This window comes from Pollachius pollachius (genome assembly GCF_949987615.1).
Source record: "Pollachius pollachius genome assembly, chromosome: 6".
Taxonomy (NCBI): domain Eukaryota; kingdom Metazoa; phylum Chordata; class Actinopteri; order Gadiformes; family Gadidae; genus Pollachius; species Pollachius pollachius.
Genome location: NC_136939.1, coordinates 10,735,735 through 10,750,150, shown reverse-complemented (window position 1 = coordinate 10,750,150; position 14,416 = coordinate 10,735,735). Strand labels below are relative to the sequence as shown.

General features: G+C 46.0%; 1 protein-coding gene across 1 annotated transcript in view; it reads right to left on the bottom strand.

Annotated features, from left to right (window-relative positions):
• igsf9bb (immunoglobulin superfamily, member 9Bb) overlaps positions 1-14,416 on the bottom strand; it is a gene marked incomplete at both ends in the record, with an annotated part of 75,027 nt that overhangs the window by 20,279 nt on the left and 40,332 nt on the right. Inside the window, 7 exons of the mRNA XM_079737539.1 lie at positions 423-534; positions 1,897-2,047; positions 2,782-2,898; positions 3,039-3,179; positions 3,655-3,797; positions 7,873-8,018; positions 10,279-10,420. Of these exons, the coding sequence (XP_079593665.1) occupies positions 423-534; positions 1,897-2,047; positions 2,782-2,898; positions 3,039-3,179; positions 3,655-3,797; positions 7,873-8,018; positions 10,279-10,420 (952 nt within the window). The remainder of the gene's footprint in view (positions 1-422; positions 535-1,896; positions 2,048-2,781; positions 2,899-3,038; positions 3,180-3,654; positions 3,798-7,872; positions 8,019-10,278; positions 10,421-14,416) is intronic.

Genomic DNA, 14,416 nt, shown 5'->3' with positions numbered 1-14,416 from the left:
GTGGCAGGGCATGGATGCTTCCGGGTGGTGTTTAGAATGCAGGAGCTTCTTATATTTTAAAATGATCAGACTGTAAACAGGGAGATAAAAATACACTTTGCCGGGAGGTAAGTGGAAATATAGCAGGCGGTGTGTAGTTCCATCTCACTGCATTTCCCTCCCCTTCCAACCAACACTCAGAACACCACCCAGGGAAGAGGAATCATAAAACAACAGAGAAGGAGAACAGAAGCTTCTGGAAGGAATTCTGGGCACTATTTCAAAACAAGAAGGAAAGAGCAGCAGCAAAAGAAGAAGAAGAAGAAGAAGAAGAAGAAGAAGAAGAAGAAGAAGAAGAAGAAGAAGAAGAAGAAGAAGAAGAAGAGAGGAAGAAGGAAAGCGGGAAAGCAAAGCAAGCAGGGATGACTCACACATGTCCGTACCAGACTGAGAATGTCTGCGGGAAGCCTCCGTCATAGCCGGCCTCCCAGGACACGTTGGCCCAGGTGGAGGACGCTACCGCGTGGATGCTGACAGGGGCGTGTGGGCTTGTGCCTGCAAGGGATGATGGTAAATTTGGGGGGGGGGGGGGGGCAGGAAACAGGTTATTATCGCAGGGAGCCACCATAGCTGTGGACCCCCTGTGGAGTCATTTGTCGTGCACATGTTTTATTAATTCGTTGGTTGACTTGATGGTGCTTCAGGACACTCATTGGGAGCGAGATGGAGTCCCTTTAGCGCTCGAACATTAAGGGTATTGGTAATCATTCGTAGGTTCGACGTTTGTATTTTGAGATCACTTTTCAATCCGAGTGACAAAGTGACTCACACACAGAAACAGGAAAATAATGGGAAAGAATTAAACAACAACTAATAGCTGAGGGGACTCATAGCTCTCTCTTTAAAAGGGATCGCCTCCCACTGTGAAATTATATCCACAGGACAAACGCATAAACATACACGGAGCCAACCGAACTCACACACACACACACCCACACACCCCAAACACTGCACAGCATCTCGTCCCAAAACCTAAAGGAGACAGATTTCCTAGCTCGGCATGTCTCACTGGTTTTCGGCTCGTTGGCTTTTAAAATTCCCCTCACGCTCCTGTATAATCCACGTCAGTATAGCGAGGTAGACACCAGCACAGTATCCCCATGGGCCCCACCAATCCACTGCCTTCATCAGCCTGACAGTACAGTGTGGGTACGGTAGGGTAGGACTGCTTCGTAATGCTTCCGGTGGGCTTGACGCATGACACGATGCGGTTCTGCCTCGCCGACGCTGCGTCATGCACTAGCCAAACACTTACCAGCGGCCCGCTGGGTAGGAAGGACCAATTCCACCTCATCACAGAGCGCCTGCCAAACGTCAGGCGCGTGAGGACTTATCCCAGGAGGATTGAACGGCGGAGCGTTTTATACTGAGGTTGTCTGACATCGATTCAATCCTGTGTGTTGAGTGTGTAATGGGAAATGTTCCTTTGTAGCTATGATCTTTTCAATACACTCTTCAATGATTCCTCCATCCACGGCAACATTGTGTGTGTGTTTGTGTGTTTGTGTATATATTTGTGCATGTGTATATTTCTACATGTGGATGAGTGTGAATGTGTATGTGTGCATGAGTGTGTTCACATGTATGCTGAATGTATGTATGAATGTGTGTGTGTGTGTGTGTGTGTGTGTGTGTGTGTGTGGGTGTGTGTGTGTGTGTGTGTGTGTGGGTGTGTGTGTGTGTGTGTGTGTCTGAATGTGTGTGAATGTGTGTGTGTGTGTGTGTATGTGCATGAGTGTGTTCATATGTATGCTGAATGTATGTATGAATGTGTGTGTGTGTGTGTGTGTGTGTGTGTGTGTGTGTGTGTGTGCGTGCGTGCGTGCGTGTGCATGTGTTTGTGTGCTTGCGCTGTACCTATGACTAGGAGGTGGGTGCTGGCAGTGATGCTCGTAGCTACGTTGGTGGCAACACACTCCCACTCGCCGTGGTCTTCCTTGGTAAGCGACTTGAACTGGATGCTGCCCCGGGGCAGGACGTTGTGCTTGCTTCTGCTGGGCTTCCCTACCTGGGGAGGGATCACACCAACACAAGGACAATACATACCACAATCATGTGGAGGAAACATGTGGATGCGTCAATGTGAATGCAAATGGTAAATGGTCAATTCTAACCGGCGCGATGCTAACCAGTATAATCAAACTATTCTATCTAACACCGACAGCGATGTCAGCCATGCAAGGCGACAGCCAGCTATCAGGAGCAGTTAGGGTTAGGTGTCTCGCTCAGGGACACCTTGACACTCTAGGAGGAGCCGGGGTTCGAATGAGCGACTTTTCGTTTAGGAGCTCACGTCATGACAAATGTCATAGAGATAATCGTGAAAACATGACAATAAACACCTTCAAAAGTTCATGATCAGTAACAGTTAGAGCAAGAGATTGACAGTTGAGCTGTCATGGTTATATATTTTGGGAACAATGATATATGACACAATTGCTCTACAATTGTAAAAGTGAACCAGGCTCTATTTCTAATTAAAACAGTGTGCGTGTCGTTAACTCTGTGAAGCCGATAAAGCAAAACTAGTCTCATCGTTTGAACTCCAGCTCAATCCTCTGCATCCGAGTATTTAATTTAGCAAGGAAGCATTCACTGAATGATTCCAGTCCTACACATCTTCAACTTAACACGTCAAAGAGACCTCTGACCGATAACGCCAATCGATGCAACCCAAAAAACACCAATCAATCAATGCAGTGAGTGCAGGACAGTCTCTTAGTGGCTACCAGGACGCCTCACCTTCCTCCAGGTGATGTTGGGGAAGGGGTCCCCCTCCGCCTCGCAGGGGATCACCAGCTCTCTGCCCACTTCCTGCCTGTACTCCCCTCCAGGAACCACCGAGAACTTGGGAGGGTCCTGAGGACGAAATCAACCCAACCCCCCGCGCCGAAATGAGACAATAACGAATGTCAAAACGAAAGCTCCACGGAGAAGGCTGACAGGCTACCAACATGCTAACAAAGAGGTAAAGAGGACAACAGAGCACGAGGACGAACCTTTAGCACCAGGGGGGCGGGAGTGGACCATCCCATGGAGCCCAGGGCGTTGTAAGGCATGCAGGTGTAGGTGCCGAGAGAGTCCTCCGTCACTTCCGCCACGCGGATACTCCCGTCATCCGTCTGGCTCCAGCCGGGGTACTGTGATTTGGTTGGGGGGGAGGGTGGGGATGGAAGGGTGATGTTTTTTGTGAGGATTTTTGTTTGAATCACTTTAACAGCTTCAAGCTTCCTCTCAAGCTTGGTACTTTGTCACACCGTCTTGTAGAAAACCCTTTTGAAAAACATCCACACATTACCATGGGATTCAAAAGCTCGGGGGACCTACCTCTTGTGTTTTGTATGTGCAATTGAACAGTAATTATGTCAACGCCTGTTTAATCACATTGAATCAAAATGTAGATTAGCTCCAAACATATCTTTAAGTCTCAGAGTGTTTCCAGGTCCGCACACACAGGATTACTTGTGAATAACCCAATAGCTTCTCAATAGGTACCTCAATCTCAGATGACTCCCTCTGCACATAGGGACACCTTCAAGGAAAGCAACACAACAACCACCCACTTCAACTCTGTGCACCCGAAATCTCTCACTCATCATCAGCGAATTATTTCACCTTTTCTATCCGTAGGGGAAGGCCGTCCTTCTTCCACTTCACCATGGTAACCGGCGGGTTGGCGTCGATGGGACATCGGATGAAGCCGGGTAGACCGATGGCCACGTAAATGACGGGGGGCATGTTCAGAACGCGGGCAGGGTCTGGGGCGGGAGACATTATGGGAAAATAAGGGGATAATGAAAGCGAAAGTGAAACTAGTCTAAAATATGGATCATGTTTGGGTGTGTTTCTGTCTGTTTGATTAGCGCAGCAGTAATCAGAGGCGCTGGTGGAGGAAATGAATCATTTTAATGGGAAATGAGCTCCACATTATATGATGAAGGCAATCAGCAGCTGGAGCTCTGTTTGTGTGTGTGTGTGTGTGTGTGTGTGTGTGTGTGTGTGTGTGTGTGTGTGTGTGTGTGTGTGTGTGTGTGTGTGTGTGTGTGTGTGTAGCCATTACTGTGTACTTGGTTTTTGTGGTTTTTATGTTTTTCTTTGGTGTTGGTGTTTTCCCAATCTTGATAAACAAAGAAATGTTTTGATCTAATCACAAATGTTATTTATATCTGATTCAAAATGAACAACAACTAAAAGCACACATTAGTCACCAGCATCTGACAATTTTCACATAACATTGACATGGATATCATTAACACAGATATGATATGATTAACACAAAGCAAAGCTCAGTTTTTCCTCTATTTTCTTTTCCCTTTTCTTCTGCATGATGTCATTCATCCCTCACAGGGAAAGGAAGGACTTTCTGCTTAGGGTGTGGTGCTGGGACCCTAGCTGTGTTGACCCCACAATGCCCCTAAACCCCCTAGTATAACTATTATTAAAAGGCTGAACGTTTCCTAGACAATGCTATGCTAATGGTAACTGTAATGGATATCAAAGCACAAGCCTATGCTTAGTGATCGCCTTGACCACCATCTTTGTTATCCGTATTGATAAGATGTTATCCGTTCACAGTGCTCCCTGAGAGTGGAGTAGAGGAGAGGAGATGAGGAATGGAAATGAGAAAATCGGTGAGTTAAGAGTTAAATGGGTGGGAGTAGAGAAGAGGAGAGGAGAGGAGAGGAGAGGAGAGGAGAGGAGAGGAGAGGAGGATAAGAGAGGGGAGAAGAGGAGAGGACAGGAGAGGAGAGGACAGGACAGGAGAGGATTGGAAAGGGCAGGGGGGTAGAGGAGAGGAGGGGAGAGGAGAGGAGAGGAGGGGAAAGGAGAGGAGATGAGAGGAGAGGAGAAGAGAGGACAGGAGAGGAGATGGGAGGAAGGGAGAGGAGAGGAGTGGAGAGGAGAGGAGAGGAGAGGAGAGGAGAGGAGAGGAGAAGAGAAGAGGTGACATAATAAAAGTTGGGTGGGGGTTTTCATGGCAGTGCAGCAGGGGGAGGGAGAGAGAGAGAGGGAGAGAGTGCTGCTGATTGGTTTGAGGGTTGGAGGGAGGGGTGCGATGCAGCGTGCGTACTGAACAGGGACAGGTAAGATGATGTAAGGCAGAGCGAGTAGGAGAGAAAGAGAGAGAGAGAGAGAGAGAGATGTGGTGACCTAGCAGGCAGAAAGGGAAGCTTGTGTGTGTGTTCGTATATGTGTGTGTCATAGATGATGTCATGTGAAAGAGAATACAGAATGCCTGCGATAGATAGATAGATAGATAGATAGATAGATAGATAGATAGATAGATAGATAGATAGATAGATAGATAGATAGATAGATAGATAGATAGATAGATAGATAGATAGATAGATCGATTGATAGATAGATAGATGGATGAATGGATGAATGGACACAGCAGCCACTCCGTGCCCAGGGAAGGTGCATTTGGCACTTCCATTGGTGCAGACAGACGAGGGTTTCTGCCAAGTTTCTAAATATAGACACTACACCACTATCTCACACGACACGCTGGGATCCCACCGCACTCACCGTTTTAGGGAGCTGGGCAGGGGGTGCAGATAGCGGAGAGGGAGGAGAGAGAGAGGGAGCGGGAGAGAGGGGGAGCGAGAGAGAGAGACAGGGAGAGAGAGAGAGCGGGAGAGATGGAGAGAGAGAGAGAGAGAGAGAGAGAGAGAGAGAGAGAGAGAGAGAGACAGAGGGAAAGAGAGAACAGGAGAGAGAGCAGGAGATAGGGAGAGAGAGAGCAGGAGATAGGGAGAGAGAGAGAAAGAGAGAGAGAAAGAGAGAGCGAGCGAGAGAGAAAGAGAGAGAGAGTGAGAGAGGGAGAGGGAGAGACATAATGACAGGCTTAATGACAGGGAGATTAGATGGAGACCAGGCTGGGAGAGGAGTGCCCCCCCCCCCCCCCCATCCCCCCATGCTCCTATTCCTCTGAAAAGAACGAGAGAGGGACAGAGAGAAAGGAAAGAGGAGGAGAAGGAAAGGTGTATCTATAAATATGGAAGCAAATGAGAGAGAGACAGCTAGAGCGAGATAAGGGGAGCCTAGTGAGGCAAGGGGGCTGGGGGGTGGGATCAGAGGAGGGGGACGCTACAGAGACCGTCAGAGCGTGGCACCTAGCAGCGCGCCCGCGGTTACGGCGATGATGTAATCCCCACCTCCCCTCCCCCTCCCCCTTCTTATCTCCACAACTCTGCCGTTCTCACGACTGCTGCTGCCTACCTCTTGGCTGTCATATGAACACACACACACACACGCACACATACCCATGCGCACACACACCACACGCACACACACACACACAGACATGCTGTAATGTGAAGCTTGCGTGGAGGGGAGGGGTAATGAGAAATGTCTGTTGCCTTGACGACTGCCAGCACACCCAATCACGGCATTCCTCCATGCTCATCCACTCTCACTTTCTCTCTCTCTCTCTCTCTCTCTCTCACTGTTATCCCCAGCAGGACACAGATGTCCCGTTACTACCCATTGTCTTGATCAATCATTCTCCACCTCGTCAGCTCACAGGTTTTCCTTGATTACAGGTTGGACGTGCACGGTGTGTGTGATTGTGTGTGTGTGTGTGTGTGTGTGTGTGTGTGTGTGTTTGTGTGTGTGTGTGTGTGCGTGTGTGTGTGTGTGTGTGGGAGAAGGAGGCAGGTGAGTGGTGCGTGACAACAGGTGTCTTCAAGGTTCCCAGTGCGCCTCAAGGATTTCAGTACGTGCCGCTGGGTGTGATGTGTCAGTGCACTCCGAGAGTGTGTAGATGGTGGGTGTATATATAGATCATGTATATTTTAATCAACGTAGGACGTGCATTAATACTGCATGGTCCGTTTGTGCATGCATCACAGTACATGATGCAAGTGCATATTTAAGATCCAGCGTGTGAGGGGAGATATAGGTGGGAAGAGCGGGAGAAGGAAGGAGAAGAAAAGGTTCAAGAGAGACCAAACACACACGCACACACAAATGCACATACACACACAAAAAAAAATACACACACACACACACACGCACAGAGAGAAACACACACACACACGCACACACATAAATACAAATACACAGACAAACACACAACACACACATACACTTACACTAACACACACATTTTTTGCAAAGCAAATATACTTGGTGGGATTAGGTGGGATCCAGCCTATTGGAATTCATCCACAAATTAGCAGATCAGAAGTCCGCCCGGAGATGCAATGAATGCCCAAATCAATTCCACAAGGCAAACACACAATATGTGTTTTGTGTGCAGCAAAATAAGTTAAGCCAATGAGAAAAAGAAGGGCTCTGGGCATTATTCAGCAAGGGAATAACCAGTATGTGGGTGTGTGTGTGGGGGTAATCCCTTGCTAAATTATGACACTGTTTGTGATTCTGTACCATGCTCTGGCCTTGTGATGTGTCATACATGGGAGTACTTGACAATAAGGGAAAGATGGGTTGGCTCTCTGGAGTAAAGACAACTGAAATCCAAAAATGTTCAACATGACAACCAATGGGCCCTTACTCAGCCAGCGGCCATCTTAGCTTAACGCTTGGAACTGATGCAAAGTTCAGCATTACGCACTCCCATCCGGCTAGCATTCAGAACCAATATGGCCACCAGGCTGAAACTGTTTATATTTCTCTCTTACCAGTATTTCTCAACACGATTGACTGACCGATTGATCCCACACAAACACCACACAAAGTTTCAACAATGTTTCAACCCCCATAAACTCAACACCAATACACATCTAGATTCAGCAATCAATTGTTGCAACTTATATTGATTGGTTTCTTGGTTTCTCCACAAATGACTTTTTTCACCAGGTTACTTACATTGCACTGTCATGTAGGCCGAGGCAGTTGGGGCCTGACCCAGGCTGTTGCTAGGGCTACAAGTGTATTTCCCAGCATCCTCGGGCTTGACTTGAGCGATGATGAGAGAACCGTCGATAAGAATACTGACTCTGCGCTTCAGGTCACTGTGAGAGGAGAAACAAAGAAAGTAGACAAGTGTCAAAGGAAAGGAGACAGGTTAAGATAACACTAAGTCGTGTCAAATCAAGAGGACATATGCTCATGGCCAGTCCATTTTCATGGCATGAAAAAACAAAAATGATTCAATACTTTTCATTTAACTGTGGTGATATCATCAATAAGTATTCACAGGGAGCCGAAACTCCAGCATTTCAAGCAAATGTGAATGTTAACCTGGTCTCGTCAAAATGCATGCATGTGGGCACACGATTTGAACCTAATTCAGTAGCACAGCCGCAGTGGTGGACTCAACAGAAGGCCAAACAGAGACGGCAGGAGGGATTTGCGGGTGGAGAGAGGGAGGGAGGGAGGGAGGGAGAGAGAGAGAGAGAGACTACGGCACAACAGAAGGTTGTAGTCAACGGCTGCTGGGTCCCACCGGCCCGGGACAGAGCGGCCGGCGGGGTATGGCGGGGGGAGGGGGGACGTAGCAGCAGCCTCCACATGTCTGGGCCTCCGCAGAAACGGGGCGGCCGTTTTTGCAGCCGAGTTAAGAAAAAAATGAATTAAAGAATGGAGAGTTCTCTGGCTCATGGGAGGAGGTGAGAGGAGAGAGGTTGTTCTCCTCACACTGCCGGCTCCTCTTGAGAGTGCTCCCGCAACACTCTAAATATAGCGCCTCTGACAAAGCTGATCATGCGTCCACCAGATGAATTGTTTCTATTAATAAGAGACCAGAAGCTGGTGGCTGTGACACGGGCCTTCCTGTACACACACTGAGAAATAAGTACAACGTGCGGGCAACTTTCGATGGCCTCGGGGATCGTAGTTGTTTTATGTAGAACGGAACTGGTTTTAACCTTCTGCTAGGATTTGCATTGCATTAACTTGGGCTCTGACATGTTGGCAGCCGTGGGATGAATCATTATGGAGCAAAAAAGGACGTGAATTTTCATGGTCAAATTTGATCTTAGTTCGAGTTACTTTTCTGAACGCGTGAGCAGTTCCTCACCGGATGATATAAAACGGCATGAACAAGCATTTATGTGCAAAGAACATTTGAAATGTTATGATCTACACATTGCAGTGCCAAGTGAGCCAAACGTGAGCCTCCAGAACAGCATGACGGTAATGGTCCACTGCATGGCTCCTAGTGAGCAGAAAGGACAAGGTGTTGCACAAATGTCTTGAGAAAACGCAGGAAAAATGTATTTTGCCCGTGGCTTTGTATGGAAGACATAGACGCAATACAGGACACGTCCGTCATCAAACACACACACACACCTGCGTGCGCACAGACACACACCTGCGTGCGCACACACACACACACACACACACACACACACGTGCAAACACATACCTTTTGACCAGACATGGGAGACAGTGTGCAAGATGAAACTGGGATTCATAAAGAAAAAGCCAAAAATAAACCCACGCACGTCTCAACGCTTGGCGTCCGGTTTGATGGATTTAAGGAGCCCAGATTCTCTTTCAGAAGCTTTTACCAGCTCATAAATAGGTATTTTTTTATCTTAAGACCTCAGCAGGTTTTACACAGCCTGCCTTGTCAGGTTGCTGTTTGCGGTGACCTGTGACTGTAATCCACTCCTGGTGATTAACCTTCCATCACTCACCTTGCTGGCACTGTCGGCTGATTCTCTACAGCTCTATTTTTTGGGCTGATGCTATATTTATTAGCTGCTGTTTTCATTTGCCCACTTTGTACACACATTGTGAATAGCATCCGCAAGAATAGCCACACAAGAAAAACCCCTGCTTTTATAACATCTCATAAACTGTGTTGTGCAGTTGTGGTTGGTTTATTTGCACAAATGTCTTTGGTTGTTCAATTGAATCTGATGCTGGTAGGAGCAAATAATAAATATACTCCAGCTCGTGGAATATATGTTCTTACTTTCCTTCTCCTTAAGCTGCTCTGCCCCCTGCTCTGTCTGTGCTTCCCTTAGTCAGTGTGCAGTACTGCACTTTTTGTCGTTAATTTTGATTTATTCCTTTGATTGTTCTCAAATGTACTGTCACTTTAGATAAAAGCGTCTGATTAAACCAAACGACTTCAGTAAAAAAAATGTCACTATTAACAATCCTGCATGATCTAATAAAGAGGACAGCATACACAGCCTCAGCCTGACTGTACACACACACACAAACACACACACACACTGGACATGCAACCACCCAACAGCAGGGGGTCGGCGAGTGACCGGAATGAAAGGCAGGTCGCGGTCGGTACCAGCGGGACCTTACTTCTTGAAGAAGACGTTGTCCTCCTCCCAGAACCAGGTGTAGGTCAGGTTGCCCGGGTAGGCCTCGGCCTGGCAGGTGAAGAAGGCGTCCTGGGAAATGTTTACCGTGATGTTCTCTGGTGGCGAAACGATGAACGGAGGGCCTGAGGGAAAGGTTGACACGGGAAAATATTGATTTCATGATTGTCAGGTGTGATAGTGAAATCTAAAACTATATCCAACTGTGGGAGACGTGTGACTATGATGGACCCATGACGTTTTGATTGTCCTCCCAAATGAAATGCTTCAGCTGCCTATTGTGTATGTGTGTTCCAGGTGTGTGTGTGTGTGTGTGTGTGTGTGTGTGTGTGTGTGTGTGTGTTGCAGGTGTGTGTGTTGCAGGTATGTGTGGGTTTCAGGCTAAACAAACCATAGAATTATTCATTGAAAATAAAGAAAAAGGTCCACCATCTGTTGATTGACTAAACAAAAATGTATCAAACAAAAGAACAGAGTCGTATATCTAAATATACTTGCAGGCTAGACATATTGAGATGCATGTTTATGCAACATTTACTTCTTTGTTTCCTTAGAAATTGATCATCCGTACTGCATAAGGTTGAGGACACGGAGACAGACAAGGTGACACTCTTTAACGATTTGTCATTAAAACCAAAACAAAATGAGTATAACACACATATGCATATACCTACATCTCAAAACATACATTTATTGTTTTTAAATTTGCGAAGATTGCCTAACATTGATCATGCACCCAATGTCGATGTGAAGCGGAGTAAGTCTCTTCCCTGCTGTGCGGATGTTCAACGGTGGACAGCGAGCCAATGTCGCTAGCTAAGTTACAACATTCGCAACGACAACACATGGGAATCGGTGCAGATACGTTTATTTATGGACCCTGAGGCCAATAGACCAGAAGAAGAGTAGAAACCAAGAGCATTTAAACGATCCGCTATTGCAGTCGAAAGCATCCTAGGACTGCTGAATTAAATACTTAAATAGCACCTTGGGCGGCGCTAAAGGTTGAACAATAGTGTTAGCCACAGGCAGCTCAGACAGGAGAGTTGACGCTTAATTGAGACAAAACAAGAAATGTCTAGTTTTGTGCTGGAATATACGCAAGGAACTATTTTTACGTTTTTGTCACAATCTTTGAAATTAACAGAAAATGTTCTTCAACAGACAATGTTCTCTATGTTCAGCACTCAATGCTCTATTTTTCAATCAATACCTAAAACTTACCTTCACCGTCTCACCAAACTCTGTCTACTGATCCTTATGGGATTCCTGTTGGCAATTACAACACATGGGATAGGATACACACTACATACCAGAGGTCAAGGGGACTTAAGTGAAATTAAATGGGATTAACAAACACAACATACAACCAATATCCAGCCGACAGATGTGTGGAATTGTATAGCTCCAACATATTGTGTGCTGTTTGAGTTTGGCGCCATCAAAGGTTGATGGGACATCACGGTTTCACCCCAGCTGTGCCAGATGCTTGTTCCTATTCCACTCTCCTAGCACATATTTCGTGTCAGTGTTTTTTTCCCTTTCCTCTTTTATCGCCCCACCGCAACCCCTGCTTGACCCCTAGCCGGTTAAGCCCCTTAACCTGCTAACACTCAAGCTAACTAGTCTGGTGTGGCAGCAAAAACTACCATGCTTATCTGTGTGAGTATGTGTGTGTATGTATAAAGTCAAATTTTTGTCTAATGAGCTATTCAATGAGCTAATGCGCCTTTCAATAATCCCAAGGCACTTGGAAAACAAAACAAAAAGTAGATGAAAGATGATCAAACTTAACTCAAATAATATATTAATATAACATAATATACCAGAAATATGATAGTCATTAAATTCTCAAAATATTGCTTAGCCATGCTGAAGGTAACATGTCGGATATTTTTCGGGAATGCTTCCATGTTGCCCCTAGGTCATATCGGATCCCCTGTGGATCAGAACATTTTTCCTCTCTATCCTTCCCTTTGCAACGGTTCTGTGTTGAACTATAATCTCCATCACATTTCAAGCAATGTCAGCCTGTGTGTTTATTCAGGCTTTCCCGTTATCTGCAGCTTGTGCTGCAGATAAAGTCATTCCACTTTCCTTCTACGTGAAGCCCTACCATGGTGCCCTTAAGTATAGAAGAAGGGTGCCCTACCCTTCTTCTATACTTTCCGTGCATTTTTGTGCATCTGAGTTTAGACAGGAATACTGTAAGCAATTACGATTATGCTAATTGTAATTATTTTCTAAATATGTGTTTAATGTGATATAAAACAGCATAAGGTCAGCAGGCTCTGACACAAAGATTTTGATAGAATGAACTAAATTAACAATCAGGCGGATTTGGACGGGTTCATCCGTCTTCACTGTTCATCAATAGCCTTGTTTGTATGACCCTCCCGATCTCCCGAGTTCCCATTCTGTTTCTCTCTGCAGATTTGCGTGTCCTCGATTCTGTTGAAAGGAATTTAGAAAGCCTTTCCAAAAACGTAGCGTGCCAATCATTGCTCGGCAGAGGGTGTTCATGTCAAACAAAGAGTGCCACAGTCGGCAGAATTAAAAAACAATTCAGTGCCCAAGGAAAGTGTAGCAATCTACACAACAATCCATGTTTTGCATCCAAAATAAATGGCTTTACTCAGATTGGAATCTGTTTTTGCTTTTCGTCCAACTGCAAGATCCTGCAAGAGTGAAGAGGACAAGCATCGCTCTGGTTGGCTGGAGTTCTTTGAACAACGTATATTTGGCAATCAGCCCGGGCAAGGCCAGACTGATATTCATTGAGAAAAACAACCATGAATATCCGGATGTCACATAATGCTAGTTCCTCAAAACCCTTACATTCAATCATATAGAATAGAATACAATAGAAAATAAAATAATAATAATTCCTTTCAATGCATCAAACCGTGTTAATCGAAATGGTGTAGAAATCGTTACATAGCTTTCACACATATCCCACAGCAATAAAAAAAATTAAAAAAATATGTCGAAGCATAAGCACATATGCATCTACCATTGCTAACCGTTAATACACTCCACCATACCGCCACCATCAAGTTGGTCAAACCCTCAACGTAATCTTGAATCTTTAAATAGAGAGCAAGTGTCTGTGTATACGACTCACATTCACACACACACACACACACACACACACACACACACACAAAGGCAAAGCCACAGCCAAGCAAACACACCCATACACCAACATATGCACTCACACAGGGAAAGACAAGTTGGCGGTGCCACTTTAAAGTGCAAGCCCCATATGTTAGTCGCGATCTGAGCCCAGGGCCTGAGCCTTTAACAGGCAGGCCGCTTCCATCTGCCAACCCCCATTAGCAGCCCAACTACTACCAGCACCAGACGCACAAGTGTCTCTGACTATTTGCCTACATGTGTGTGTTTCTGTGTGTGTGTGTGTGTGTGTGGGGGTGGTGGGGGGGGGGGGTCGGTGTGTGTGTGTGTGTGTGCTTGAGAGAGGGTGCTTTTGTCTTTGTGTCAAACTCAAACTGTGTGGGAGTTTGTCCAGAACATGCATGAATGTGCGTTTGTGGGCATGTTTACTCTGTTGAATGCCAAATGTCTGTGTTTGTTTTTATCTCTATGTCTGTGCATATGTGTGTGTGTGTGTGTGTGTGTGTTTTTGTGTGGGTTTGTGTGTGCGAGTGTGAGTGTGCATGTGCTCATGTATGTAAATGTGTGCATGTGTGTGTGTGTGCGTGTGTGTTTGTGTTTTTGTGTGTGAGTTAAGAGACACAAGTATGCACATTTGTTGCTATTTTAGTTGGTTGTGTGCTCCCTATGCTTGAAGCAGGCCAGCTGGCTTAATGGTGTCGTTGTTGATCGGCTGCCTTTTAGCTTACCAGGATAACCTCTAATAATCGGACACACCTTAGCCCCGCCCCCCCCAAACCCTGATAGTGGGTGACACAGAGCCATGTGGCTTCTGAATAGCCCCAAAGCGTTTCAATTGGTGTAATCAGTTGAAAGCCATGGTTAACCACCAATTAGCCTTTTGTCATTAAATATTAATCGGCCCGCTAACAGAACGCTCTTATTTATTTACGCTGCCCGTGAGGTGTCATGGGAGGAACATCCAACGTTTCGAGATAAATGTGTGT